The sequence below is a fragment of the Osmerus eperlanus genome, chromosome 4 (genome assembly GCF_963692335.1).
Source record: "Osmerus eperlanus chromosome 4, fOsmEpe2.1, whole genome shotgun sequence".
NCBI lineage: Eukaryota > Metazoa > Chordata > Actinopteri > Osmeriformes > Osmeridae > Osmerus > Osmerus eperlanus.
In genome coordinates, this window is record NC_085021.1 from 19217902 (window position 1) to 19244409 (window position 26508).

General features: G+C 47.2%; 2 protein-coding genes across 2 annotated transcripts; one reads left to right on the forward strand and one right to left on the reverse strand.

The window, feature by feature from the left end:
- The first annotated feature begins 965 nt into the window (after nucleotides 1–965).
- On the forward strand, nucleotides 966–21372 carry LOC134019267 (CTTNBP2 N-terminal-like protein). The gene is made up of 5 exons (XM_062459965.1): nucleotides 966–1102; nucleotides 4284–4391; nucleotides 15371–15643; nucleotides 16502–16609; nucleotides 18195–21372. The coding sequence occupies exons 1-5, from the start codon at nucleotides 1097–1099 to the stop codon at nucleotides 19500–19502; spliced, it is 1803 nt and encodes a 600-aa protein (XP_062315949.1). The 5' UTR covers nucleotides 966–1096; the 3' UTR covers nucleotides 19503–21372.
- On the reverse strand, nucleotides 21212–25666 carry LOC134019275 (F-actin-capping protein subunit alpha-1-like). Its single transcript, XM_062459982.1, has 10 exons — nucleotides 25557–25666; nucleotides 24572–24635; nucleotides 24345–24396; nucleotides 24113–24176; nucleotides 23736–23942; nucleotides 23555–23634; nucleotides 23373–23451; nucleotides 23170–23241; nucleotides 22876–22938; nucleotides 21212–22777 (listed from the first exon to the last, which is right to left on the reverse strand). Exons 1-10 carry the CDS (start codon nucleotides 25593–25595, stop codon nucleotides 22637–22639), a joined length of 861 nt encoding a protein of 286 aa, XP_062315966.1. The 5' UTR covers nucleotides 25596–25666; the 3' UTR covers nucleotides 21212–22636.
- Between the last annotated feature and the right edge of the window lie 842 nt (nucleotides 25667–26508).

Genomic DNA, 26508 nt, shown 5'->3' on the forward strand with positions numbered 1-26508 from the left:
CTTTATCTTCCTCCCAAGGTAGTGAAAGGTGAACACTGACCGTTAGTGAGGGTCCATTTAGGAAATAGCTCAGACTGTCCTCACAGACTGGTACTGCCTCTGTGACGACTCCAAATCAGAAAACATGGGTCCATATTATTGTGAAGGGATGACATACTGTAACTACCCCAAACCATCGTTTGAAGTTTTAACTCCTTTGGGAAGCAGTTACGCTGGGGTCACACATTCTGATGGATGGATCTTTTTCAAATATTTAACATTAGTCTTTTACACTGGGAACAGACTTCCCTGGAGGCCTGAGGAAAGTGGTTTCCCCCTGTATATTAGAGTCTGGCCATTTATAAAGCAATACAGTGATGCTTGTGATGTATGTTACTGTGAAGTATAGAAAGTTTCAATTAAACAATAGTCTTTTACACAGAGAAAACAGGGGGAACAGATTTCCCTGGAGGCCTGAGGAAAGGGGTTCCCCCATTTATGTTGCTTTTCATATTACATTAATAGTGGTGGTTTGACTGTTAAAGGTCGCTTTAGGTATCGTTATTGCTCGTTGCAAAGTATGGATCCATGGTAGCAATGTCTAGTTACCAGAAGAGGGAGCTAACATACCAGATAACTGTTCTCCATATATTCCAAATGTAGGCAATTTTGTCGTTAAAAACCATCGTGAAAAGATCATGGGATAATAAAATAGTTGGTTTTAAACAGTTCTTATTTTCGTATTTTCAAAATCATAACAAATGACGTGACAGCCTACCTATTATAAAAATTGACAATCATTACATTTCACGTTCTGATTAAGTTGGGGGTAAGCCTACGACATCCACTGCTGCTGTCAGGACAAGAAATTCACTGTATTAAATCTGGACGTCCTGAACAAAGGGGGTTATCCTCCAGTAACGTAGGACCGCCCATTGCCCTGTCCCCCGCTGGTAATCCTTCCCCCATTCGTCAGATATTTGAAATACGCCCCATCCATAGGCTGTGTGTCTTGTCAAGCGATTGTTCATATTGGTCTCTGGGTCATTCTCATAGACGGATTGTCAACCTTATTCGTTTTGGATGTCGGAAAGTTAATACGACCAGGAGGATACGCATGAAGGTATGCATTTTGTTGTTGATGATAGATAATAGGCTAAAAATAATAACAGCAATGTGTGTCATTGCATTAATGCAAGCGGATGGTACTGTCCGGTTTTTCATGAATTCAATGATTCTCAGCGTGTGCGAAACTTTGCAGCCTGTTAAAATGCACATTTTCCAATTTCTAGCGGGTTTTTAATTGTAATTTTATTTGACCATTATTACCCTTGTATTAGGTACATTCAAATTGTCTAAGAGCTTGCCTATAATCACATTCGTAATGCTTGGTTCATATATTAAAGCATTATGGATAGGCTTATCGGGTATTTTACCATTCAAAGTCACAATTTGTTGTTTAATGAGGTCAATGATCCGATACGTAGGCCTGTGTAGGAGTTCTGGCGAATAAAAGACTTGAATAGTGTAGTCGTCTGTCCACACGGGTCTGGATCAGACAATGGGATCCGGTACTGCAGGTGTTTCCGATGCATGTAGACCCAGCTGGTCCGACTGAAATCCTTTCGCTGCGCACCCCAGCACTTATTAGGCTAAATTTCAAGATTTTCTCTTCAGAATTGTTTTTGGTTTTGCTTTATCGATCTACATATAACCAGGCTGTTCAACTCCCTAGTACCAAGACAGGTGACTCTCGTTTATTGATACATATGTATCCAATGTTACTGATAACGTCACATTTTCAAGCTATAACCTATTATGTACATCTTATGAAGACAGACGGTTGTAAGCCTGTCAAGAAGGATTACAAAACACAGTGTTAATGATCCGTGGTCCGTTTTTAGACCTGTTTGTCTCAAGTCTCCTTCCACCACCCAGTTCTTACATGGGGCTGGCAACACTGGGGAGTGTAGGAGAAACCTGGCTAGACAAGGCTACGCTCTATAGAGAGGGTGCTACACCCCACAGGAAGTTCTTTGTCGCTCACAGATCGATGTACAAACGAGACTGGTGTACAGATCATGCTCTGTGCATCGCTCTGGTTCTCCTGACACTGAGACATGGTCAATACACACACACACACACACACACACACACACACACACACACACACACACACACACTGTTTGTCTTGAGGGTGTGAGGCTTCTCTGTCTGGAGTTGTAAATCTGTTACTGTCTCTCCGTCTGAGGAATCCCCTCTAGCCACTTACTCTGGGGTCAAGGAGAAGCTGATTCCCGAAGAAGCCTCTGACGTCGGTGTCTGTGCTCTAAGCCTTAATGACAAACAAACATAGAGGCCTGTCTGAGAGATACAGCACTGCACAGTTTAGCTGAGTAGCAAGCGTGTGTTTGTGTCTGTGTGTGTTTGTGTCTGTGTGTGTTTGTGTCTGTGTGTGTTTGTGTGTGTTTGTGTCTGTGTGTGCTTGTGTCTGTGTGTGTTTGTGTCTGTGTGTGTTTGTGTGTGTGTGTGTGTGGGGGGGGGGGGGTCAGGGCTCAGGTATTGTTACATAAGGCCACATGTAGGGGGAGAATGCATGGATAAGGGGGGGATTCAGAGATTACCCCTCATGGAATGATTCCCATGGAGTGGATATCCCAGGAATGTAGGAACAATGTGGTTTTCTATAGCAGCGGGCTAGTGTTTCCCATCAGAGTGGTTTTAAATACCTCGTGAGTTTGAGTTGTGAATGGCCTTCCACCAATCTGAACTGTAGCCTCTCATCTAATCATTATAGGAGAGTTTACACTTGTGAAGCCAACGCTGTCACCACACTGTGTTATATAAACCTTAATTACTATGTTTTTGTCTGTGCCCCTGTGTGAGAAAGAGAGCGTGTGTGTGTGTATCCGTGGTCAACGCATGTATCCTACGACGTGTTGGGTTAGAAGTAAGCACCAGGCTACAGTGTGTTATCTTGCTGTGAGTGAGTGGTCGACCACAGAATGCAGCAGGGTCAGTAGGAGGGAACGTTCTGGAACAGTGGAGTCATGGTTCAAGTAAACATCATAGGAGGAAAGGAGAATACATGTAGGAGAGGAGAGACGTTGGGAGGAGAGAAGGCTGTGGCCATGGCGATACAGACTGTTGTGTCCAAACCCACTGCCAAGGATATAGCAAACAATATGATGTAACTGAACAATGCACCCAGAACTAAGGCCTTATTACTCTGCCATGAGTGATTCGATTATTAGGTTATGCCACTATGATCCTACAATGATCCACTGGCCTATAGTGAAATAAGCCTCTACACATACAGTAGACAGTATCTTGCATCATATCGCTGACTATGGATAAAAAACATAAACAATACCCACAAATGAGAGAGAGAGAGAGAGAGAGAGAGAGAGAGAGAGAGAGAGAGAGAGAGAGAGAGAGAGAGAGAGAGAGAGAGAGAGACTGCATGAAAAGAGAAAGAGAGCGATATGGTCTTGGTCCACATACTGTAGTAGTGTCTGTTGCAGGTTTGGTGGTCTGTGTACCATTACATTTACATTTAGGCATTTAACAGACGCTCTTATCCAGAGCGACTTACAGTAAGTACAGGGACATTCCCCCCGAGGCAAGTAGGACGAAGTGCACACCTTGTTGTATGGTTCATATACTTTAGTATAAAGAGAAAAAAAGAATTTAAGACACAATTGTGAGACACTGACACTAGGGGATTATGGCCTCTGGGTGTAACTCTAGTGAGGTAAGGTTTACCTCCTTCCATCTCTTCCGTAGAAAAATAAGGCTTCATCCCATCTCCGTCACTCAGTTTTCTCAGTTTGTGTATGTGTGTGTGTTGCCAATTCGAATAGACAGTCAGAATCTGTTAAAGAATACAACGGCCCTTCAGTGTCTCTCTGAAGGGTCTTAGCATGCAGATATGCTAATGACTTCCTGTTTATAACTCAGGACACAACCCTGTCTGGCCCCAGAGGAGGCACCAGCTGCCCTCACCCCCCCCCCCCCCTCCATCTCCTCACACCACTGGCCCTGCGCTCAACACTGGCTCACAGTTTCACATAAAGCGCCATTCAAACTCAGACTCGAAGGAAAAGTCTCTTTGTTGTCTGAGGAAAGTGTATGAGTGATTTCATGTCAGACGAAGTTGTTGTGATTTTTGCTGTTTTCCTAGATGATAACGCCCCCCTCTCTCTTTCTCTCTCTCTCTCTCTCTCTCTCTCTCTCTCTCTCTCTCTCTCTCTCTCTCTCTCTCTCTCTCTGTCTCTCTCTCCTCACTGTGTGTGTGTGTCCAGGGGGAGATGATGAACGTGGAGACGCTGAGTAGACCAGAGTTGCTGACCCTCCTCAGTGTCCTGGAGGGAGAGCTGGAAGCTCAGGATGTGGTCATCCACGCCCTCAGGGTGAGTGACAACACCTGGCACGCCATCACACTAAAGCCTACACATCAATACCCTACGCACTAATGCTGGACCCTGCGCTTCAACATCCTACGCTCTTACTCACTACCTCCAACTTTCTGACAGCAGGGCTGGTATGTGATATTTCTGAAGAGTCAGTATGCTAGTTATGTATGCAGTATGCAGTGAATCTAACTGTATTTCATGACTCATACTTAATTGGACACAAGAAAGCTAAAGCTTTGCCCAAACTTGTACCCTCGCTACCCCCCCACCCCCTCGCTTCCTCAAACAGGTTGCTACTGTTTTAGCAATGTAGTGTCCCTGACTGGTAACCTCATGTCACAGATATATGCATTATTATCAGTAGGAAGGGTGTGTGGGTGTGTGCAGCTCAATGGCTAACAGGAAACTGAGGAAACGGGCAGGGCAAAAACAATGGCAGAGCAGTTATTCCAGCTCCAGAGGTATACAACTGAGCAGAAGAGACGCCATTTTGTCTCCTCACACCATTTCTTTGTGTTTATTTGGATCGCGTGGCAAACATCTCTTATTGACATTGTTACTATTAGCAGAGCACAGGTGGCATGACAATGCGTTTGTGTCTCTCCCTCTCTCTGTCTCTCTCCTTCTCTCTCTCTCTCTCTCTCTCTCTCTCTCTCTCTCTCTCTCTCTCTCTCTCTCTCTCTCTCTCTCTCTCTCTCTCTCTCTCTTCTCTCCTCTCTCTCTCTCGCTCTCTCTCTCTCTCTCTCCAACTCATTCTCTCACTCCTCTCACGTTTACTCACACTCACAGACACACACAAAACACGCCTCGCTTGACACAATGACCTCTGACCTGGGTTGTGGATGTTGTGATGGAGGACACCACAATGGAATTGTTTGTTCCCAGAGCAGGATGACTCAACAACTCTTTCCTTGAAAGAAAGTAATATGTTAGTCATAACTCCACTGTGAGATAGGACAGGGTGAGGTTTATTAATTGTTGTGTGTGTGTGTGTGTATGTGTGTGTTGCTATGATATGAGAACCGAAGCCAAGTCCTTAGGGAGAAGGACTTGTACAATGCCAGGCTGAGACCAATCTAAGCTGGCAGTAACCCAGGTGATGATGCGTGCAGGGTCAGAAGCAGGACACTTACTCCCCTAACTCTCTCGCTTCTCCTTCACAGCATTTCTGCCCCCCCCCCCCCCCCGTGTCTCTGCTCCTGTGTCCTTTTACTGGAACATTCCTACATTCTCCATAACTCTTTCCTGCTCTGCCCTGGTCATGGTTGACAGAATGATGTTTGTTACTGTATGTTACCACACACACACAAAGGGGGGGGGGGGGGGGGCTCTCCACACACCCTGGTGGTCTCTGTTTACAGTTCAGAGGAAGTCCAAAGCTGTGCCCCCCATCCCCCAAAATCGCAGACTTTCCTTGTTCCCTCCTACTGGGTCTGTTCCCAGCGGACCTGTAAACTTGTTTGGCCAGTCCATGTTAGGCCTGTATTTGGGTAGATGTCTGTGTCTGGGTGCCCCTAGGGCCAGTGCCAGGGAGGCGATGCCAGACTGCTCTGCCCTGTGCCCAGCTCCATGTCTGGGCATCAGGCATGCCAGCCCAGCTTCTCCTCATTCTTTTCTCTCTTCCCCCCCCTCTCTCAGGGAGACTCCCCACCCCCACTCTCTCTTTTTCATTTGGACTCTTGGTATGCCACACACAGTGACACTAAAGGCAACATTAGGGAGGACATTTAAGAAAGGAAGTGCAATTTACGTTAATCATCCACGTCATATCACAAGGAGCACAGTACAAATAGGCACGAGGACATGAGTGGGAGAGAGCGGGAGAGAGAAAGAGACGTCAAGAAAGAAATTGATGGATATGTCCGTTCTTTCCTCTTGCTTCGAATACATTTTCTCCTGCAAGTGCGCTTTTTGGGATACCAGTTGGTTGCTGGTGGCAACCGTCCTCAGAAACCCTGTTAACTCTTTCTAAGCTGAAGACAATCGACACAATTGATTGAGCTATGGAGTTTGGGTTAGCTATATCGCATTGCCATGGAGTGATGACAAAAACGTCTTCTAACGGTGTGTAGTCAGACACACAGGCCAACAGGTATAGCTAGCTAAGCTAACTAGTATGGTTTTATGTGGAGGGTACAGTACATTCCTGTAGCTACAGTACACGTGACGTAGTATGACGTGATGATGTGCTGCTGCCTGGAGAATGTTGGTGAACATTCATTTCATTTGAGTCATTTAGTCATTTAGCAGACGCTCTTATCCAGAGCGACTTACAGTAAGTACAGGGACATTCCCCCCGAGGCAAGTAGGGTGAAGTGCCTTGCCCAAGGACACAACGTCATTTTGCACGGCCGGGAATCGAACTGGCAACTTAACCTTCTGATTACTAGCCCGATTCCCTAACCGCTCAGCCACCTGACTCCCTACATGGGGACACAAAAACATAAAATGTGAGTGATTGTCACCGGATTTTCCTGGAAACACTCAGTCTTCTGAGTCAAATGCTAAGATGCTGCCAAAATGCTAATCTTTCATTTCAGATTCTGGATTATCTGAAAACAGAATGATAAATCAAAATCTGACTATCCCTAGTTTCTATTTTTAGTACCACAACATATATGCCTGAATATCTGATCAGTTCTTACCAGGAAGTCACACCACCACTAGTTTGCAGGCTACCATGTCAGTCACCATGGTACTAAAGTGGTGTTGCGATGAAGAGAACTGTTTTGACACTCACACACACTCACACACACACACACACACACACACGCACACACACACCTTTAGGCAGGGAGGGTGTTCTATCTGATGTCATTTCCTATGATATGTATACCGCATGGCAAAAAAAGACTGGGTTGTAGGTGTACTGCTAAGATTACGGACTGTCATGTACCATTATTGTGTATTGGCCAGAACATTCATATTGAAGGGATATTGTATGTTAAACAATAAGTACAAAAAGTAAAGAAGCACTCATTGCTCATATAGTGTGCCAGCCAGTTTAACCGCCTGAAGGGCTAACTGCACAAAAGCTCCTTGACCTGAATTTAACAAAGATGACACCAAAGAATGAGATGTCATTGTAATTATTTCTTGGTGACTGGGATCATTTGTGTACAGACACACACATGTCCACACATGATAGCGTTGAGTATTAGGTATTTTGGTTAAAGGTTTAAACTGCAAATGAGCACGTTCCACAATGTCTGTTGTAGCTTGTGTCTGACACTGTCCCTAGATCAGCTTTATACTGTGTTCAGGCGACCATGATAGTCATCAAACTTGGTGACTGAGTTAACTCCACCCTAGGCTGCTATGTATTTAGAGAAGGGAGGGTATTTGTTCAGTGCTGATAAGCCTTTGATTGAGAAGGTGGACAAACAATGTACACACAAACCAAAACAGCAGAGACTGCCTTATCGGAGCAGAAGAGGGTGTGTATGTGTGTGTGTGTGTGTGTGTGTGTGTGTGTGTGTGTGTGTGTGCGTGCATGAACAACGCATCAAAATGATGTAATATTGTTGAGATTCTGTTATTGTAGCACTGTGCCTGGTAAAATGTAAGTTGTTCACTAACCACTGATATAGTGTTATAACTGCCTTTCTGGCTCTTGATTCATGTTCTTACTTGCCTATATGCACTAGTTGTACATGTGGCTAAATGGATCAAATGTCTAATGTAGCTACTGCATGCATCCTGTTTTTTCTTCTAAGCCTTTGATTTGAAGTCCTTCCTGGTCCTGCCTGTCTGCTTCTGCCATTAAGTCAATAGTATCATTTCCGACACATTCCTTACCCAAGACCCAACATTCTAGAAAAGTTAAATATTAGTGAGCGTTTCCCTGGAAGCCACATCAACTGAGATAAAGCTTTGTTTGTTACACCTGTATCTCTATGTTTAGTGTGTGTGTGCAGACCATGCAAATTTACTGACACACCTGTGTGTGTGTGTGTGTGTGTGTGTGTGTGTGTGTGTGTGTGTGTGTGTGTGTGTGTGTGTGTGTGTGTGTGTGTGTGTGAGTGTGTGTGTGTGTGTGTGTGTGAGTGTGCGCATGTCTGTCAGTTTGTTTGTCTGTCTGACACTGTCTGCATACCTGTCAGTATGCATGCCTGTTTGTGTGTGTGTCTCTCATGCAGACACAGGTACACAAACACACTCTGCTGAGAGACGCATGCCTGTGTTGTTCCAGGCCAGCCCTCTTCTGCAGGTGCATGAGAACAGTGGGCCGTCTATCTCTCCCTGCAGTTCAGTCAGGGTGTTGGGATTGGGCAACTCACTTCTGCTACGGAATTGTTTGTGACTCCCACGCCTAACAAAAATAAACTCAATGACCGAAAATACTGAGAATACTGCAGGTGAGGTTTAAGTATCTCCTCCTCACACACACACACGCACAAGCATACACACACAAACACACACACTTGACTCAGATAGTTACATTCATTAGTATCCCTCATGAAACACGAGAGTGTAAGCATTCAGTTGTGAAACCCAATCAGAATACTAACCACAGTGGAACTTCCTAACAATCTGGGCCATCACACACAGAACACGCACGCTTGAACAGAGTTTGACTCGAGAGCAGTGATCCTATCTGCAGTTACATTTACATTTATTCATTTAGCAGACGCTTTTATCCAAAGCGACTTCCAAGAGAGAGCTTTACAAAGTGCATAGGTCACTGATCATAACAACGAGATAGCCACAAAACATTGCGAGTAGCCAAAACATGAAGCACACATTGTGAACAACCAAAATAAGTGCCAAAGGGAAGAACCATAAGAGCATGTAGTTAAACAAGTTACAATTAAACAACATGAGCTGCTATAAGTGCAAGTGTACCTGTGGAAAAAAAGCAAGCAACAATAATAAAACAATATATCACAGCGAGTACAAAAATTTAAGTCAGTTACCACTAACCACAAGAGCAACAAGTCTCTAAGCAAGAGTCATTGTGATCCTTGAGGAATGGGTCAAGCGAACCATTCCTAAGTACCGTTGTACTCCCGGAACAAGTGCGTCTTGAGCCTTTTCTTGAAGGTGGAGAGACAGTCAGTGTCTCTGATGGAAGTGGGGAGTTGATTCCACCACTGGGGGGCCAGACAGGAGAAGAGCTTGTGTTGGGACCGGGCGGTCTTGAGCAGTGGGACCACCAGGCGGTTGTCTGAAGAAGACCGTAGGTGACGGGTGGGGGTGTAGGGCTGCAGGAGAGACTTGATGTAGACGGGTGCAGTCCCGTTCACTGCTCGGAAGGTCAATACCAGGGTCTTGAATCTGATACGGGCCATGATAGGTAGCCAGTGGAGAGAGATGAGGAGCGGGGTAACATGGGAGCGTCTGGGTAGATTGTAGACCAGGCGGGCCGCTGCGTTCTGAATCCTCTGAAGAGGGCGGGTTGCACATGCTGTGAGACCAGCGAGCAGCGAGTTGCAATAGTCCAACTTGGAGAGGACAAGTGCTTGGACTAGCAGCTGGGTGGAGTGCTCAGACAGGTATCTCCTGATCTTCCGGATGTTGTAGAGGGTGAATCTACACGACCGGGAGACCGCAGCAATGTGGGCCGTGAGGGAGAGCTCGTCGTCCATGGTAACCCCAAGGTTCCTGGCAGAGGATGAAGGGGTCACCGTCGCAGATCCCAGGGTGATTGAGAGATCGTGGGAGATGGAGGGTTTAGCCGGGATGATGAGAAGTTCTGTTTTGGCGAGGTTCAGCTGGAGGTGGTGCTCGGTCATCCAGGCGGAGATGTCTGTGAGGCAGGCCTCAATCCTAGCTGAGATCCCCGGATCTGTCGGGGGGAACGACAGGTACAGCTGCGTGTCGTCAGCGTAGCAGTGGTAGGAGAAGCCATGGGAGGTGATGATTGGTCCAAGTGAGGTGTTGTACAGAGAGAAGAGGAGGGGTCCAAGGACGGAGCCCTGTGGGACACCAGTGGAGAGCTGGCGAGGGCCTGACAGTTTGCCTCCCCAGGAAACCTGGTAGGATCTTCCCGACAGGTAGGATGAGATCCACTGGAGTGCAGTGCCAGTGATGCCCATCTCAGAAAGTCTGGAGAGCAGGATCTGGTGGTTAACCGTATCAAACGCTGCAGAAAGGTCCAGCAGAATGATGACAGATGACCTGGAAGCCGCTCTGGCAGACTGGAGGGCAGTGGTGACTGAAAGGAGGGCAGTCTCTGTGGAGTGGCCAGTCTTGAAGCCCGATTGGTTGGGGTCAAGCAGGTTGTTCTGAGAGAGAAAGTTAGACAGTTGGTTAGATACAGCACGTTCAATTGTTTTTGAAAGGAAGGGTAACAGTGATACCGGTCTGTAGTTCTGGAGAACGGCAGGGTTAACGGCAGCGTTAACGGTCAGTTGTCCTTGATAGTTATGCAGAATATTTTCATTGAAATATTTTTGAATACACACTTTTTGCAGTAGAAGGGCTGCTCCTATGTGACCCGTCAGTAGTGTTTCGCTTGGGGGAGGTCCTATGTGACCCGTCAGTAGTGTTTCGCTGGGGGGAGGTCCTATGTGACCTGTCAGTAGTGTTTCGCTGGGGGGAGGTCCTATGTGACCTGTCAGTAGTGTTTCGCTGGGGGGAGGTCCTATGTGACCCGTCAGTAGTGTTTCGCTGGGGGGAGGTCCTATGTGACCCGTCAGTAGTGTTTCGCTGGGGGGAGCTCCTATGTGACCCGTCAGTAGTGTTTCGCTGGGGGGAGGTCCTATGTGACCCGTCAGTAGTGTTTCGCTGGGGGGAGGTCCTATGTGACCCGTCAGTAGTGTTTCGCTGGGGGGAGGTCCTATGTGACCTGTCAGTAGTGTTTCGCTGGGGGGAGGTCCTATGTTACCCGTCAGTAGTGTTTCGCTGGGGGGAGGTCCTATGTTACCCGTCAGTAGTGTTTCGCTGGGGGGAGGTCCTATGTGACCCGTCAGTAGTGTTTCGCTGGGGGGAGGTCCTATGTGACCCGTCAGTAGTGTTTCGCTGGGGGGAGGTCCTATGTGACCCTTCACAGTTCCTTCCACGCCACAGCGTGGAAGGAACTCAGTCAGTTATGTCGCTAATGACTGTGCTGTGCGCTAGGTGGCCTGTCATTATCCTGCTAGTTGTTAACCCCCCCCCTCCTCCTCCCTCCCCCCGGCCCCCACCTCTAGCACCGCAGGGGAGCGGTCGACCTGTCACACGCTGGCCATTCCTAAGACCCAACCAGGCGTACAGGCATGCAGACTGGCGGGGAAGGAGCTGATGCTAATTTGAGGGAGATTTTCCTAAGCTCTCCCAGGTTGACGAGAGTGTGTGTGTATCTGTGTGATTGTGTGAGACTGACATGCATCTGAATGTGGATATAGAGAACTACAATCAGGATCAATGGGTCTGTTACCCTTCTGGGAAGACTCAGAGGGAATGACCTGCATCTGATATCATCACGGGCTGACAGGTGTGGCTTGTTGAGTCAGAGAGGATACACATTTAGAGGACAAAGAAATATCTGGTAAATATACCTCCATCCTTCATTTCAGCCATCAATATCTCCATCTGCTTCCTCCAGTCTCATATTTTCAACTATGACAGCAGTCGCAGCCAGCAGTTGGCTTCCTTCTCTGAGCCATTGTTTGACCTTTGCCCTCATGGCCATGCTTCATTTCCTCTGTAAATTGGAAGAACAGGTCCAAACTCGGCCCCAGCGCTGTAGCTGTGGGCTAGTGATTCTCTCAGTGAGTGGTGAAGGCTAGTGACAGAGGGCGAGCAGGGCGGGGCTGGAGCACCCTCTCTCTGTCTGTTGTCAGGGTCTGTTAGAGTCACACACATCACACACCCCCTCAGACACTGGGCCCTTATCCCGCCTCAAAACGAATGTGGATCTCTCTCTGTAGAGCTCACTTTCTATTTTATCTTGTTCTTTTCACACCTCTCTCTCTATTTCTCTCTCTCTCTCACTTTGGAGAGTAAGGATACAATAACAGATACATCTGCAATGACTTCAGCTCAGCTCTGATGATTCCACGAGTTAATAAGTGACAACACACCAGCTATTTGGTTGTTGCACACGGAGGACTTTGATATTGGTTATAAATTTGAACTTTTGTTCAAGAGCAGCAGCTAGCCTGCTAACTTTAGCCCCCTGTGTAAGTTGTTAAATCAGCTTGGGTATGAGATTCAATTAACAGAGCTATTCCAAGCGGAGTGTGGGTTACTGTGTGTCAGACTCCTACACATACCGTTCCCTTATTACTGGTTGAGCTTGTTGAGAGAGGGCTCTCATATTTAATGCTTCTGGCCCTCAAGCTTGTATCCCCGCGTGCCTTCCAGTCAAATGCAAATGACTTCCCTACGGGATGCTTCACATTTCCCACAATCCCCTGCGCGAACCCCGGGGACAGAACACCTTCCCATCGGAGTGGACGTTACCACGGAAACCACAGTGTCAGTGCTGAAATGCACATTCACACACGAGCATGCTCTCGTACACACTCTCTCACACACACACACACACACACACAATGGTGAATTCTTACGCTGTAACTGTACCCTCCGCCGGCTGTTCTGAGAACTGAGTCATAATGGCGTAGTCTCAGAGCGCTTTGTGTGACAGTCATTACCAAAGCCGGAGGGGGGAAACCGGAGCCCACGCCTCCTTTCAATGGTAGGGAGCATCCTGCGCCTGGAGGCCCAGGGTAGCTGCCCCACTGAGGGGACCATGGAGGCTGCCTGTCCTGTCCTGACCTGGCCCAACACTGCTGGGACATGTTACCAGATTTAGCTGCAGTTCATACACCCTGCGTCATTAGAAGTGTTTCATTAGGAGCTCATGTTCTGCTTCTGAACACTACGCCAGCGACAGGGAAACACAGGAATGTCTTGGCACGGCAAACATTCTCAGATGGCTTCAAAGACGGTAGTGTTGAGCAGACTAGTTCCCAGAAGCCTGGTGTTCAATGACTGCAGGGCTAAGTAGGCTAGTTCCCAGAGCCCTGGTCTTCAAAGACAGTGCTGTGGTCATCTCATCAGGAGTTGAAGGGACTCGGTGATTACTGGAGCATAAAAGGATGCTGCTCTCTCCTAGAGGCCTTTGATCTGGAAGTGGAATAGGAATGAACAGTGGGAGTCTCTTGGGGACTGGTCCCCTTCACTACCTTAGCTAGAGCCTAAGGCTAGCACTTCTACACACACACACCCAGCCCACCCCATTATGGTCTGGTTAAACATTACTCAGGCAGGAAACTGCCTGTAGTTTTCGCCACAAGAAGACTAAGTAGCTGTACCGATGAGGCTCACACACACACACTCATACACACACACACACACACACACACTCATACACACATACGCAAAAGCACTAAACACACAACGAGCTGCACAAGCTTGAGCTTACACACACACACAGACACTCAAGCAGACAGTCACAATGAGAGGGGCTCGGAGTATTGAGACAGTGTCTTTGTCTGATCCCGCAATCTCGTGACTGAGAGTGTCTCCTCATCTGTTTGCTTAGTGAAAGAAGGCGCTTCAGATAGCAGGCCTCTCTAGCGGTGCCATGGGGGGGGGGGGGTCAAAGAGAGAATGACAGAAAGGGGAAAAGAGAGGAAAGAGAGGAAAAGGGAGAGCTAGTGAGTGAGAAAGAGGGGAAGGGTGATGTACCAGGGGAGGAATGTGTGGGTGGGCCTGGGGGCAGAGAGAGGCGGTGTTGAGAGGATTCTCCAGGCCCAGTCTGTACACAGCTAGTTTGATGAGGACTGGAAGGACACATGTGGGGGGGGGGGGGGCCCGGAGGCTCGTCCATCTCTGTGACATGTTGGTACATTTCCAACTCCTCCGTCTACCCACCTGCTCTCCTCTCTTCTGGGTTCCCAGCTCAGGTATGCACCTCTGGGCTCTTCTCCCAACTTACCTGACCTCACATTCCCTAGAGACCACGTATGTGCATCAGAGCTGGGGGCCACGGTGCACATGGGACAGTAAGACACGCAAAGACTCACACACACACATACGAAGGAAGGTGACCTGTCGAAAGGTCTGAGTCCGGTGTGTGAACATAACCATGGTCATGCGCCATGCAGAAACTGAAAATATAATTTTGTGTGTGCGTCTGTTTATGCCTCTTTGTTTGTGTGTGTGCGTGTTTGTCTGTGTTGTCTGTGTGTGCCCTCGCCCTGTCCATCACCCCTAACCCTAACCCCTGGGGGGGGGGGGACATCTGCCCCTAGCGGGGGTGTACAGCCCTGCCTCACCCCTTTGTGTTTGGTTTGAGGGGCCGAGACCATCTGGTACTGCTCACACTCACTGAACACTCCACACACACTCCCCTGTCTCGCACAACCATGCAAACGCGTACATGCATACACACACATACACACACAGACACCCAGGGTTCAGAGTCATGGGAACACGACCATATTTACGTATTGTATGTCAAACTCTTCGTAGCACTGTGAAAGTATTGGCAAGTGAAAGTGAGTCAGAGGATGAAATCCCTGTGTTTGTGTGTGTGCGCACGTGTGTGTGTTACATCACTGTGGTGTTTTTCTTGGCAGTGGCCATGCCTCCCATGTTATCTCTTCTCCACATTATGTTTCCTGTTCGGCGGTCTACAAAAGAGACCCCCCTCCTCTTACACACACACATACACACACATACACACACTCACCTGGAGGGGTTTTGTATTGTATGCTGAGTCATGTTTTTTTTTTTACACTCATCCACTCATTTTCCATGTAGCCCCTGGCAAGGGTATAACTGTTCCCCCATAGCCCTGGACACTTCTAGAACTCACACCTGCTCCTAGTCCTGTCTGCCCTAAAGTTCCCCCGAACTGGGACAAGGCTATCTGTTTATCCGTTCTAGATAACAGACTATGCTGCAGACTCTCTTTTAGATCTGACCTGTATGTGTGTGTGTATGTGTGTGTGTGTGTGTATGTGTGTGTGTGTATGTGTGTGTATGTGTGTGTATGTATGTGTGTGTGTGTGTGTGTGTATGTGTGTGTGTGTGTGTTTCAGGCGCAGCACAGGGACTCGTTCGTGCAGGAGCGCTACGGCCAGTACGACTTGAGTGACCCGTTCCTGGCCCTGCAGCGCGACAGCGAGACCATGGAGGGCTGGACGGACGGCGAGCAGGCGCCGGGCGGCGGGGAGACGCACGCCCGGGCGGGGCGGGGCAGCGCGGTGGGACCCAACCCTCTGGCCGTGCTCAAGCTGGTCATGGCCCACTGCAAGAGGATGCAGGAGAGGATGATGGGACAGCTGGCTGCCGCAGAGAGCAGACACAGGAGGGTGAGGGAGATACCCACACGCGCAGACACACCACAGACACACACACGCACACACACAAAGGAGAGTGAGGTGGATACAAACAGAATGATGACCCAACTGGCAGGTGCTGAGATGCATTTAAGAAAACTAAGACACACACACACACATCCCAGACTTGTGTGAAGGGGACAATGTGGCCCCAGCCCATGCGCCTGTCTCCAGGCTTTGTTCCATGCTGGGGGCTCAGGCTCAGACAATGGGCCTGTTGTTTGGGTGTGTGTGTGTGGGTGTGTGGGAGTGTGTGTCCTAGCCTCCAGCTTTCAGCTGCCCATACACTGGGCAAGGGCAGGCAGACGGGCGGACACACCCATCCCCGAGCCTGAGAGAGCTAGGGGATGTGGGGCTTAGTCACAGCCAGGGCTGGGTACAGTCTGCTCTGGTTCCTCCCTGCCCTGGGAGAAAGGATATGATGTCAAGCATGGGACTCGACCAAGGCCCTGAGATAAAAGCCCTGTTTAGAGTTCCTCTACCCTCCACACTCTTTCCTGGATGTATTCTCCTTGGTTAAATCACTGAATGGACAGAACCAGTAGCAACTGTTACTGGTTCTGTCCATTCAGTGACTGGTTCTGTCCATTCAGTGATTTAACCAATCAAGGGAGGGTTATATTTTGGTGGAATCGCAACCAGACCACAGAGAGCTCTCTTACAGAGCTAGTGTTAGAAGGCTTGGAAGAAACCAAGATTATTGAAGATGTTTATGTCTCAGTGTTTGTCTTAATAAGCTGTGCATTTAAGTGTTGTTGAACATTGAGTGTGTTTGTGTATTGTACTGTTGTACTCTGTGATCTGATTGGCCGTTTTCTGTTTGATTGACAGGTGATTGCAGATCTGGAAGAGGAGAGGCGTGGGCATGCGCGCGATGCGGCGCAGGGTGATGATGTCACCTTCATGCTGGAGAAGGAACGGGAGAAACTACTGCAGCAGGTGTGTATGAGGTGAAGTGTGTGTTTGTGTGTGTGTGTGTGTGTGTGTGTGTGTGTGTGTGTGTGTAAGAAGAGACGTCCCAATAAATTGGCACTCCACATGCTCACACAATTTCCCTTGCTGACAGACAAGCACATCTGTGTAGAACACATTGTCCTCTTCTTTTCCTTCTCCAGCCCCCCCTCCCCCTCCTCCCTTTCCCCCCCTTCTCCTCCTCCCCTCCTACTCCCCTCTTCCTCCTGCTCCTCCCTAGTCTCCTCTGTTTCCCCCTACACGCTGACAGGGCTTTAAATCTCTGTGACTGAGCTAACCAGCATCCACCATGCTCTTTTGTAGAACACTGTAGGGTGGAGTAAAGCTAGTCCTCCCTCCCTCCCTCCCACACACACACACACACACACACACACACACACACACACACACACACACATACACACACACAGGGCTGTTCCATGGGAAACTGAGGAGGAGGGGAGACTATTGTTCAGGCTGACCGGTAGCCTGCATCTTTATGGACACAGGAAAGCCTGAGATAATGACCGTCCCTGACCAACCAAGGTCAACACACACACACACACAACCACTCCAGGTCGAGTCTCTTACATAAGAGAGGTGTAAAGGATCTGTGTGTCAGCGTGTGTGTGTGCGTACGGGTGTGTGGGTTCCTGCCTTCCTGACGCTTTCCTTCCTTTCCTCTGGGCCCAGTAACACAGGAGTCACACTCTGTTCTGATGTGTGGTCCCTTCCCCTGTCAGACAACTGGGAACCTTCAGCTAATGCTAGCTAACCATTCAACATGCAAGAATATCACCTTAGTGACTCACTTCTAGTATAAAACACGTTATGTTAACAAATCCACCGATTTTAATTAGAAACATCTGTATGTTTGGGGGGTTGCTGGATAATTCCGTTAGAAATATACAACTGTACAGTGTAAATAGACTGAGTGCCAAATTTGGTGGTGCCAAGCAATAAACAAACTGTCAAACTAAATGTCAGTGACATTATGGCTTGCACGTGAGTGATGTTTGTGTAAACCTAGATCATATAAATATATCTTGTCCTTACATAGTCTTTTGGGTATTAAATATATGATTTGTGTCCAATATCATCCAGTTTATTTGAACCAAAGTGGCCCTGGGAACTAACTAGGTGTGAAAGTACAGTGGGATTCTGTCGCCTCCCTCTGGCCAAACATAGGAACTACCACAATACAAAATAACATGATAAATCCAGTTTATACCTTTTTTTACTCTAGTGTTCAGACGAAGCTGTTTACTGCGTTGGCATATCTAACCTAATCAACAACAAAAAAAAATAGTTCTTATGGTTCTTCCCTTTGGCACTTATTTGGTTTTTCAAAATGTATGCTTCATGTTTTGGTTGCTTGCAATGTTGGGGCTATCTCGTTGTTATGATCAGTGACCTATGCACTTTTGTAAAGTTCTCTCGTGGAAGTCGCTTTGGTTAAAAGCGTCTGCTAAATGCATAAATGTAAATGTGAAACCTCCAAAACCATGCAACTTCATGAAGTCTTTCTCTGTCTCCCGGTCTCCCCGGCCCTCTCCTCTCCTCCCCCCTGCAGCTGGAACTGGAGCGAGCGGCGGTGCGGAGGCTGGAGAAGGAGCAGCGGAGGGCGGCGGGCCAGGCGGAGGAGTCTCTGTCCCACCAGCGCCAGCTGTCCTCGGCCCTGACCCAGGAGCTGCAGCGGGCCAGCAGCCAGGCCCTGGAGGAGGCAGAGCGCGTGGCTCAGCTCCGCCAGAGGCTCCAGGAAGAGAGCGGCGCCGCCGAGGCCCTGAGGGGGGCGCTGGAGGGCGAGAGGGGCCGGGCGGAGCAGCTGGAGGCCCGGGCAGAGAGGCAGCTGGCCGAGCTGGACACGGAGCGGGAGCAGATGAGGGCGAGGATCAGGAGGGAGGAGGAGAGGAGCCGGGAGCTGGAGAGAGAGGTGGAGGAGCTGAGGAGAAGGCTGGGGGAGGGAGGTGGGGAGCGAGAGAAGGAGGAGGAGGTGAAAGAGGTGAAAGGGTCTCCCCCTTCTAAGACGGTAGTGGCGCCTGCGTCGTTAACCTCGGCTCAGATGGAGCCTGATGGGAAGGGGATTGTCACTCCCAAGACACCCGCGGTGTCAAAGGTCAACGGCCACCACACCCCCAGAGAGGCAGAGCCCCCCCAGGAGAGCAGTGGTGCAGAAAATGGGGTGGATAATGTGGGCGGGGCCGGGCCACACTCCCCTCTACACACCCACCCCCAGTCCCATGCCCAGTCCCACCCCCACCCCAACCTGTCCCCCTCCAGCACCGCCTCTTCCTCCCTCTCCTCCTCCCCCGTCTCCTCCCCCGTGCTGGCCAAGCGCCTGGGCAGCCCAGGGTTCCACCAGTCGTCCTACCAAGCCGGGGTCAACCAGCGGTTCCACGCCGCCCGCCACAAGTTCCAGAGCCAGGCCGAGCTGGAGACACAGCCTCTCTCCCCCCGGGACCTCTCCCCCACCACCACACCCGTGCCCCCTCCACCCGAAAACACCGCAGCCAAGCAGCTGGCCCGCAACACCGTCACCCAGGTGCTCTCTCGTTTCACCAGCCAGCAGGCCGGCGCCAAGCTCCCCCCGCTCAACAGCTCCCCGTTTGGGACCGACTACCGCAGTCTGGCAGCCTCCCCTACAGGCGCTGGTGGGAAGTCCTCCCCTGGGCCCCTCTCCCCGGGCATCCGCTCCCCCCTCACCCCTCGCAGCCACCCTCCCCCTATCCCTCCTAAGAAGCCTGGTATGAGTCCCTCCCCGGGTTCCCCGGGCCCCCCAGCGAGGTCCAGTCTCTTCCCAGAGCTGACAGGAGGTTGTGGACTCAGCAACGGGCAGGAGGGAGCCAAGGAGCAAGACATGGTTCTCTCCTCCAGCAGCTAATGGCTGGTAGAAGATAGTTGTCTGGTTGTAACACGTTTTTAGCCGCCCTCGTAATTACATGTGGTAATTACAGTCCTCCTTATTTTAAAAGCACTAACCACCAGAACTACCTTGCATATTGTTCAAAAGTATTTTTAAAAAAAAGGTTCCTTACCCCCGTGACTACTTACAAACAATCGGAAACAATCTAGTTAAAATTAGAAGAATATATAGAATATCCTGGTTTCACTTTTTGGTTCAGGATCTTTATTGCAGTCATTAGTTTTTTTATATATATATATAATTTTTTTAAGAGATTTGAATATTTAGTATTTTTATTTTTCATAGCTTTCTATAAAAGCCACCATATTTATCTTAGTTAAGTTGTTTTCACACGTCAGAGCTCAGTGCATGATACAGATGTCTTAACTAAAAAAGAAGAACACCACCAAAATCAAGAGGGTGCTCAGATGACAACCCCTGAACAGTCCTTGTCATTCTTTAATGTAACACGTTATCTACATAAAGTCAGGAAGAAAGATCCTCAAGGCAGTTTACAGTAAATGCAGCCTCACTAGCGTGTTATTTACCTCCACTCCAGTTCTCTCACATCAGTTCAGTGACCCAGACATGAGAACCACATCCATTTTGCTGTCCAGTCCCTTGCTTGAGCCAATATCAAGACTCTACCAAGATGTCTCAACATAAGTATGTGTAAATCAAAGAAAAGAGAGACATGAGAGTAGACTGTAGTATACTGAAATAGGCATGATCTGCATTATTAACTAACACCATACAGAAGCTGTGTAGGATATCACATCACAAGCACAACGTTAACTAAAGCACATGTAAATAGTAAAAATACTTTTCTTTGCAATAGATATACATAAGTTGTGAGTGCCCTTAATCTTTAAGCATATCCATTAACTGCATGATGCCCATGTACTGTACATGTCACTGTTGGTCATTGTATGTTTTAGTCATGAATACACTGAATCTTGTCCTTGTTGAAAACCTTGCACTAGGCCTAGGGACATTCTCCAGTTCAAATTCAAACTTTCTATTCAGGGAACATTCAATTTTGTCGCTACTTTGAATAAAAGGGACCAAATTCGTGTCTTACGATATTGTTTACATGAAATTCAGTGTGAACCATCCATGTTGTCTTGGAGAGAAATGTTAAGTCAAGAATTGGCTGCTCACCAGATTGGGACTGCAGGTTGGAATAGTACTGTACTGCTGTTGTCCTTTCCTACAAATTAAACCAGTTTAATGTATTTTATCTAACAAATGTCTTGTTACTTTACTGAAGCTTATGGGTCTTGTTTGTGAATATGTTTATTTTATGGAATGATACAGTATAAAAAGGCACAGTAGTGTTTGCCTTGCTGGATCAGAAACGATATACTGACGATATACTGAAATACTGCAGAACTGTTACTGCATCTGTTTCTTTCATCTGTCATTTTGTCCCATCAGAATTTTATCTAACGCATTTCCAAATAAATATGCTATCTCGTGTCTTACAACTGCAAAAAAGCGATCTAGCGTTTTCAATCCATAGATATCTACCTTATCCTGTTAGACTTCTTTCCTGTGGAGCATCAGCCAAACTCCCTGCAGCTGGGGTGAAAGGCCCATGATACGACTGACTGGCAACTAAATGTAACAGCCTGTTCACGAAAAGCCAGCAGGAAACAGGCAGAAACAGAGACGGGGACACACAAGCAGGCCGTGATTACAGGTCTATTTATTTTCACAGAATGGGGCAGTTCAGATCCTGAAGCAGAGTGGAGAACAGTGGTGTGAGAGATTTAGAGCATGGAACAGACACATGAGTAACACCTCATCCAGAGTCTGCCTTTCACTAGTAAGGGTGTGTGTGTGTGTGTTGTACATTAATGTTTTTTTAAACACATGACAAAGCTACTTGGTATTCTTTTGGTGTCAATTTAAACACAAATGAGCATGATAGATAAGTGACATTAAGACTCTATTCAACAGAAACCCATGTATTAAAATATAGATCTGAGCATAATAAGATTGGTGAAACCTTGTGTGTATGGATTCTTTACCATAGGAAAGAGATTTTGGCAAGCAAATCTTAGTTTGACACAAGTCTCCCTTCAACTAAGAGAGACCATTACAACAATGGAGGTGCTGTTGCCAAGGTGATACAACCACGTGGAGACATTCACACTCAGAAACGAAAGAGAAACGGTTAGGGTAGTTCAGTCGTCGCAGCATTCACGACACCGAGCACAGAAGACACAAAGAGAAACACAAATAATGTTCCCTTGTCCCTTGAAGCCTCCAACCTTTTGAAATTTGAAACACACATCAGTATCCAGCTGGAGGGCTGTAATTACAGTTGAGATGTCGTCATGGTACCAAATGTCAACAACTAGACTTCAAATACAGTCACCTCACTCACACACATCCTCCAAGAGGGATGGCCTTACACAAACACTGAGGCATGGCTACTAAGGAGGACAAGTGTTCAGAGGGGGGACAAAATGGATCTCTGTTTTAGTACAATCTACTCTGTCTAAATCCTATGCGTTGTGCCAGGGTTGTGCCCGGTCAAATCAGACCCTGCTTTCTTTGGGCTTGGTGTGCTTTAATGAATGCAGTTGCCAGCTGCCCAGTTCCACTACATCTAAACATGCCCTCGTGCTACTTCAGTGATTACAGATCTGCACAGGAGTGAATAAGCAAAAGTCACTTTCAGTAAGTTTACAGTCTCCAATCGAATGTCGCCAGACTGGTGTTTACGCGTGTAAGTTTAGGGGTAAGTTTAAAACGGCTTTGAATAGGTATGTGCAGTCCTGACACACAGCTCCTCAGGAATACGCTCACCTCAGCCGCCTTCCTGTAATGCTGACCTCAGCCCCCTTCCTGTAACTTAGAAGTCAGACCCAAAGTTCCTTCTCCAAATCACAACCGTGTCCTTCCAAAACAGACAACACGGCCTAGCAGTCTGTGAATCTGAAGCATCTTTTTTTCCTTTTCTTTTTTTTACCCATAATAATATATATTTGCTTTGGTTAGTCCTTGTGTGTGTGTGTGTGTGTGTGTGTGTGTGTGTGTGTGTGTGTGTGTGTGTGTGTGTGTGTGTGTGCGTGCGTGTGTGATCCCTGCAGTGTGGCTGACAGCTAAGCGTTCTGCATCTCCTTGCCGATCTTGTAGCTGAGGATCTTGTTCCAGTCGATCTTGGTGCGTGTGACTGGCAGCTGGCGGCGCAGGGCCTTGAAGGTGGTGTCGGACATGGTCTGATAGTTCTCACTGATGGCCGTCTGGACAGGTGGGGAGAGATGTTCGCAAACATTGCAATAATCAAGACTTAAAGAAAAGAGACATTTAAGAAAAATGTATACATTTGTAAAACACTTACCTGATAATCGTTTTCAGCATTCTCAATGATATCAACAAATTCCTTGGCTGTCTGACTCTCATTCTAGGGTTTAGAAAAAAGTATGTTTTTCAAAAGGTTCTACATCGACTGCCCATAACCAAAACTGGCCTTTTCAATACTGGCACACGCGATGGTTTTTGGTACAGCAGAGACAAACATAGCAGCTTCTCTATCGGTTTGTCATTATCACACTTAAACCATGACATGTAGAGAATGAAGACAATAACAGGCTGAGGGAACTACAGACAGGTTGTCTGGTTGTCATTCACTCACAGTCACGGTTATTGACTCCTCCACTTCCTTATGGCTGACTAGCTGGACATTCCCATCCTCATAGTAGTGAACCTAGACAGAGAGAGAGAATATTCATCACCTACAGAGTGATCAACAATGTCGGTTATGTTTCTTTTATTACCCATTAAAGTGATTTCTTTGTGTGTATTTTATTGTATCTCCAGAGGGTTAGTCGCACACACCTGGATCTTCAATACCCCCACAACCTGGGCAGTGGACTGACCAATGGTGAACTTCCACTCTGACCTACAGCGTCCGTTCCTGAGACAGGGACATGGAAACGGAGATTATGAATAAAGACAGACGACAGATCAGGCAGGTGATGGATGGTCTTGGTGTTGACTAGTTCTTTGGAATTCTGTACCAGAAGTTTTTGGGTTGAAACTGATGTCCCTCGATGCAGGCGATGATGGTTTGCTGGCCGTCAACTGTTTTCCCATATACCTGCAAGATGTAAAAGAGACTTGTGTTAGGCTCACAACTGCAGAATTCAACACTGATGTCATTATTGCGTTTATGTGTGTGTATATGTGTGTGCGTGTTACCGTGCAGACTCCGCTGGGGTAGTGCTCCTTCACGTATGAACTCAGGGCAGCGTCGCAGGCATCTCTCCACGTGCGCAGAGCGCTCTCTCCCTCACAGGGCTGCTGGTCGCTCGCCTCCTTCCTCAGGTGGTCGAAGCAGAAGGACAAGCGGTTCCGGGGGTCCAGGAAACGGCCCTGCCCCAGGTCGCCGTGCTCCGTGATCAGGACCTGGACAGAGGAGGCATGGACGGCTTTCTACTGTGAGATCACGGGATGACAGGATTACTGTCCGGCGAGACAAACGCTTCAACTAAATCCTCATGGTTGAAGGACAATGACATCAAATGACAACATACTGCATTATTGAGAAGTGAGCCTTAATTGAACAACCCTCTCACCTGTTCATCTTGGCCATCTAGTTTGGCAGGAGTGAACTGGTCCATATTGTACTGGGAGAAAGAGCTGAAAATACGGAGAAATCATCATTATGGTGTGGGCCGATCAGAAATCTAAAGCCAGGATATGTTGTGAATTAGCAATAAAAGCTAAACAAGTACTAGTTAATGACCAATACAGCTTTATACCCCCCCCCCCCTCCCTGGAACCCCCCAGTAACCCAGAGTTACTCACTGGGCAGCTCCCTCCCTGAGCAGCTTGTCATTGTTGAGGAGATGTCGCACATCTGTAATACGACGAACACGAGCAAAACACATGGAACATTGGTTCAACTAGAACAAACTCTTACTGGACACACTGTAGTTTACACGCGAATACAAATAGAATTACGTATGTCTTCTATTTTCAACCTGGTGATTGGAGTGATATAATTTTTTTCAACGATCCTTGTGATTTCTTACCATTGAAGACTTCGTTGAACTCTCCTGGAGGGGCATGGGTCACAAAGTTAGCTGCGATGCGCACCTGCAGGGACAAGTTGGTTACTTCATGGTCCAACCACACATTTAATTTGCCCGTTTTATCTATTTACATTTTATCAAGCAAGAGGAAACAGGAGAGGAAAGAAACCAGATACTACAGCTCTAATGGCCTTGGGTTGGTCAACCATGAGAAATGCATATATAACCGTTAGTTTTTTTTTTTTCAATTTTTCAAGATGTTACAGTATCTAATAATTAAAGTAATTTCTAAGTTAGAAGTTGTTGCTATACCTACTGATCACAGAACTAGCCTCTTGGAGTGAGCGTTCACTGCTCGTGACTTTAGCTCATTACAGAAGAGCTGAATTAGACTTGGCACCACTGTCTACAGTAGTGTGTGACACCGAGAAGGGGGGAGACTAGGACACACATGCAAACGTCAGGACACATGAAGCTAGCTAACGGGAGCTTTGAGCGGCAACTCAATCCGTTTGACCCAGAAAATCTGATGTTGCATAGCCTGCAGGCAGTGCAGAAAACATCATACATTCCAACAAGCAAACTGGTTAGCCTACTTCCTGGATTGGTCACTATCTTGCTAGGTAGCACTACGAATTAAAGCAAGTCATGTCCATGATCGAGACGACAGTTGTGGCCGATTTAGTTTGTTAATAATCTAAAATGATGTAGTTAACTTGCCATTTTGTTTCACTGTAAACAAAACATGACCAAAAACACGCTAGCTAGCAGTCGACTAGCTAAGGCTAGCAAATAATTCAGTCAGAAGTTAGCTTGGTAAACTAGCAAATCTAGCTAATCCAAGTTTTTCCTCTCGGGTTACGCCCGTAAGAGTGCAGTTCAATACAATTATGAATTTCTTATTCGTTGTTATGACATGACTAATGGAGAATATCTCAAAAGAGATGCAATGCATGCATTTCAGTTAATAATAAGGTTTGACTACCTTCTCTTCATCTGACAGCGGTTCTTCAAAATCCGCCATCTTGGCTCTTTGTGACCCCACCTTCTCCACACAGCTGACTGACAGACGGGTCCGCTACAAAAAATCACCTCATGTCATTATTATGAATGTTTAAATACCAAACCACTTACATTTTCCCTTTCTAGAACCTTACATTTTCTTCAGTTTCAGTTAAAAAAAAGCTTTTATATGAACCTCGTGTCAATCTTTAATATGTCGAAATATATGTGAAGGGAGGACATTAGGCTACTCCCTTAACACATTTGGACAGAGGACTTATTATTTTTATCGTCTTATTTACAGGAATTATTGTCAAATCAACTAAAATTTTCCAAGATTCATTGAAAATGAATTCACAACCATGTATCATTACCTGGAGTGAATACCAAATATAGCACCAACCTCACCAATATTTTCATTAAACACATTGCTTTGGAGATCTCTGCTTACCAATAGCACCTTATGCAAATATGCAATTTACCAGTGTCTCTATGATATTTTTCAGAGAGAAAGTAGAAAAACCAAAGATGGCAACTACGGGCTCTGCCTCTGTCCCTGGTGAGTTGTCTGGAAACAATCAACCAACAATCTTTATGTTATTTCTCTCACACACAGGTGGGACAAACTACAAGTCAGAATTAAGGATTGTGCTAATTGGTGGAAGAGAGCTGAATGACAGTGGTGAACAAAGTGAAAAAAGCTTGATAGGTAACCTCACTTTTTTGCGATGAGGAGAAGAACTGCCCAGAAAGTTCTGGGAGAAGCTCACAGTGGTTCACACTCCCAGCTGGGTCTGGTCTTATCCTTTAGCTTTGACCCCTCAACTGGATCAATTCGAAATCAAACGGAATATTTATCTATGTCCACCTGGGCCTCATGCCTTCCTCCTGGTCATTCCTATTTGTTATCCATTTGAAGCATCACTGGAAGAGCA

Excerpts from the sequence above, each read along its gene's own strand:
- LOC134019267 (XM_062459965.1), top strand. Across the intron at positions 4,392-15,370 it reads TGGTCATCCACGCCCTCAGG|GCGCAGCACAGGGACTCGTT; the intron begins GTGAGTGACAAC and ends TGTGTGTTTCAG. Across the intron at positions 15,644-16,501 it reads CAGAGAGCAGACACAGGAGG|GTGATTGCAGATCTGGAAGA; the intron begins GTGAGGGAGATA and ends TTTGATTGACAG.
- LOC134019275 (XM_062459982.1), bottom strand. The coding sequence starts at position 25,595 with ATGGCGGATTTTGAAGAACCGCTGTCAGATGAAGAGAAG. Across the intron at positions 23,943-24,112 it reads TAGATGGCCAAGATGAACAG|GTCCTGATCACGGAGCACGG; the intron begins GTGAGAGGGTTG and ends TCCTCTGTCCAG. Across the intron at positions 22,939-23,169 it reads AGGAGTCAATAACCGTGACT|AATGAGAGTCAGACAGCCAA; the intron begins GTGAGTGAATGA and ends TCTAAACCCTAG.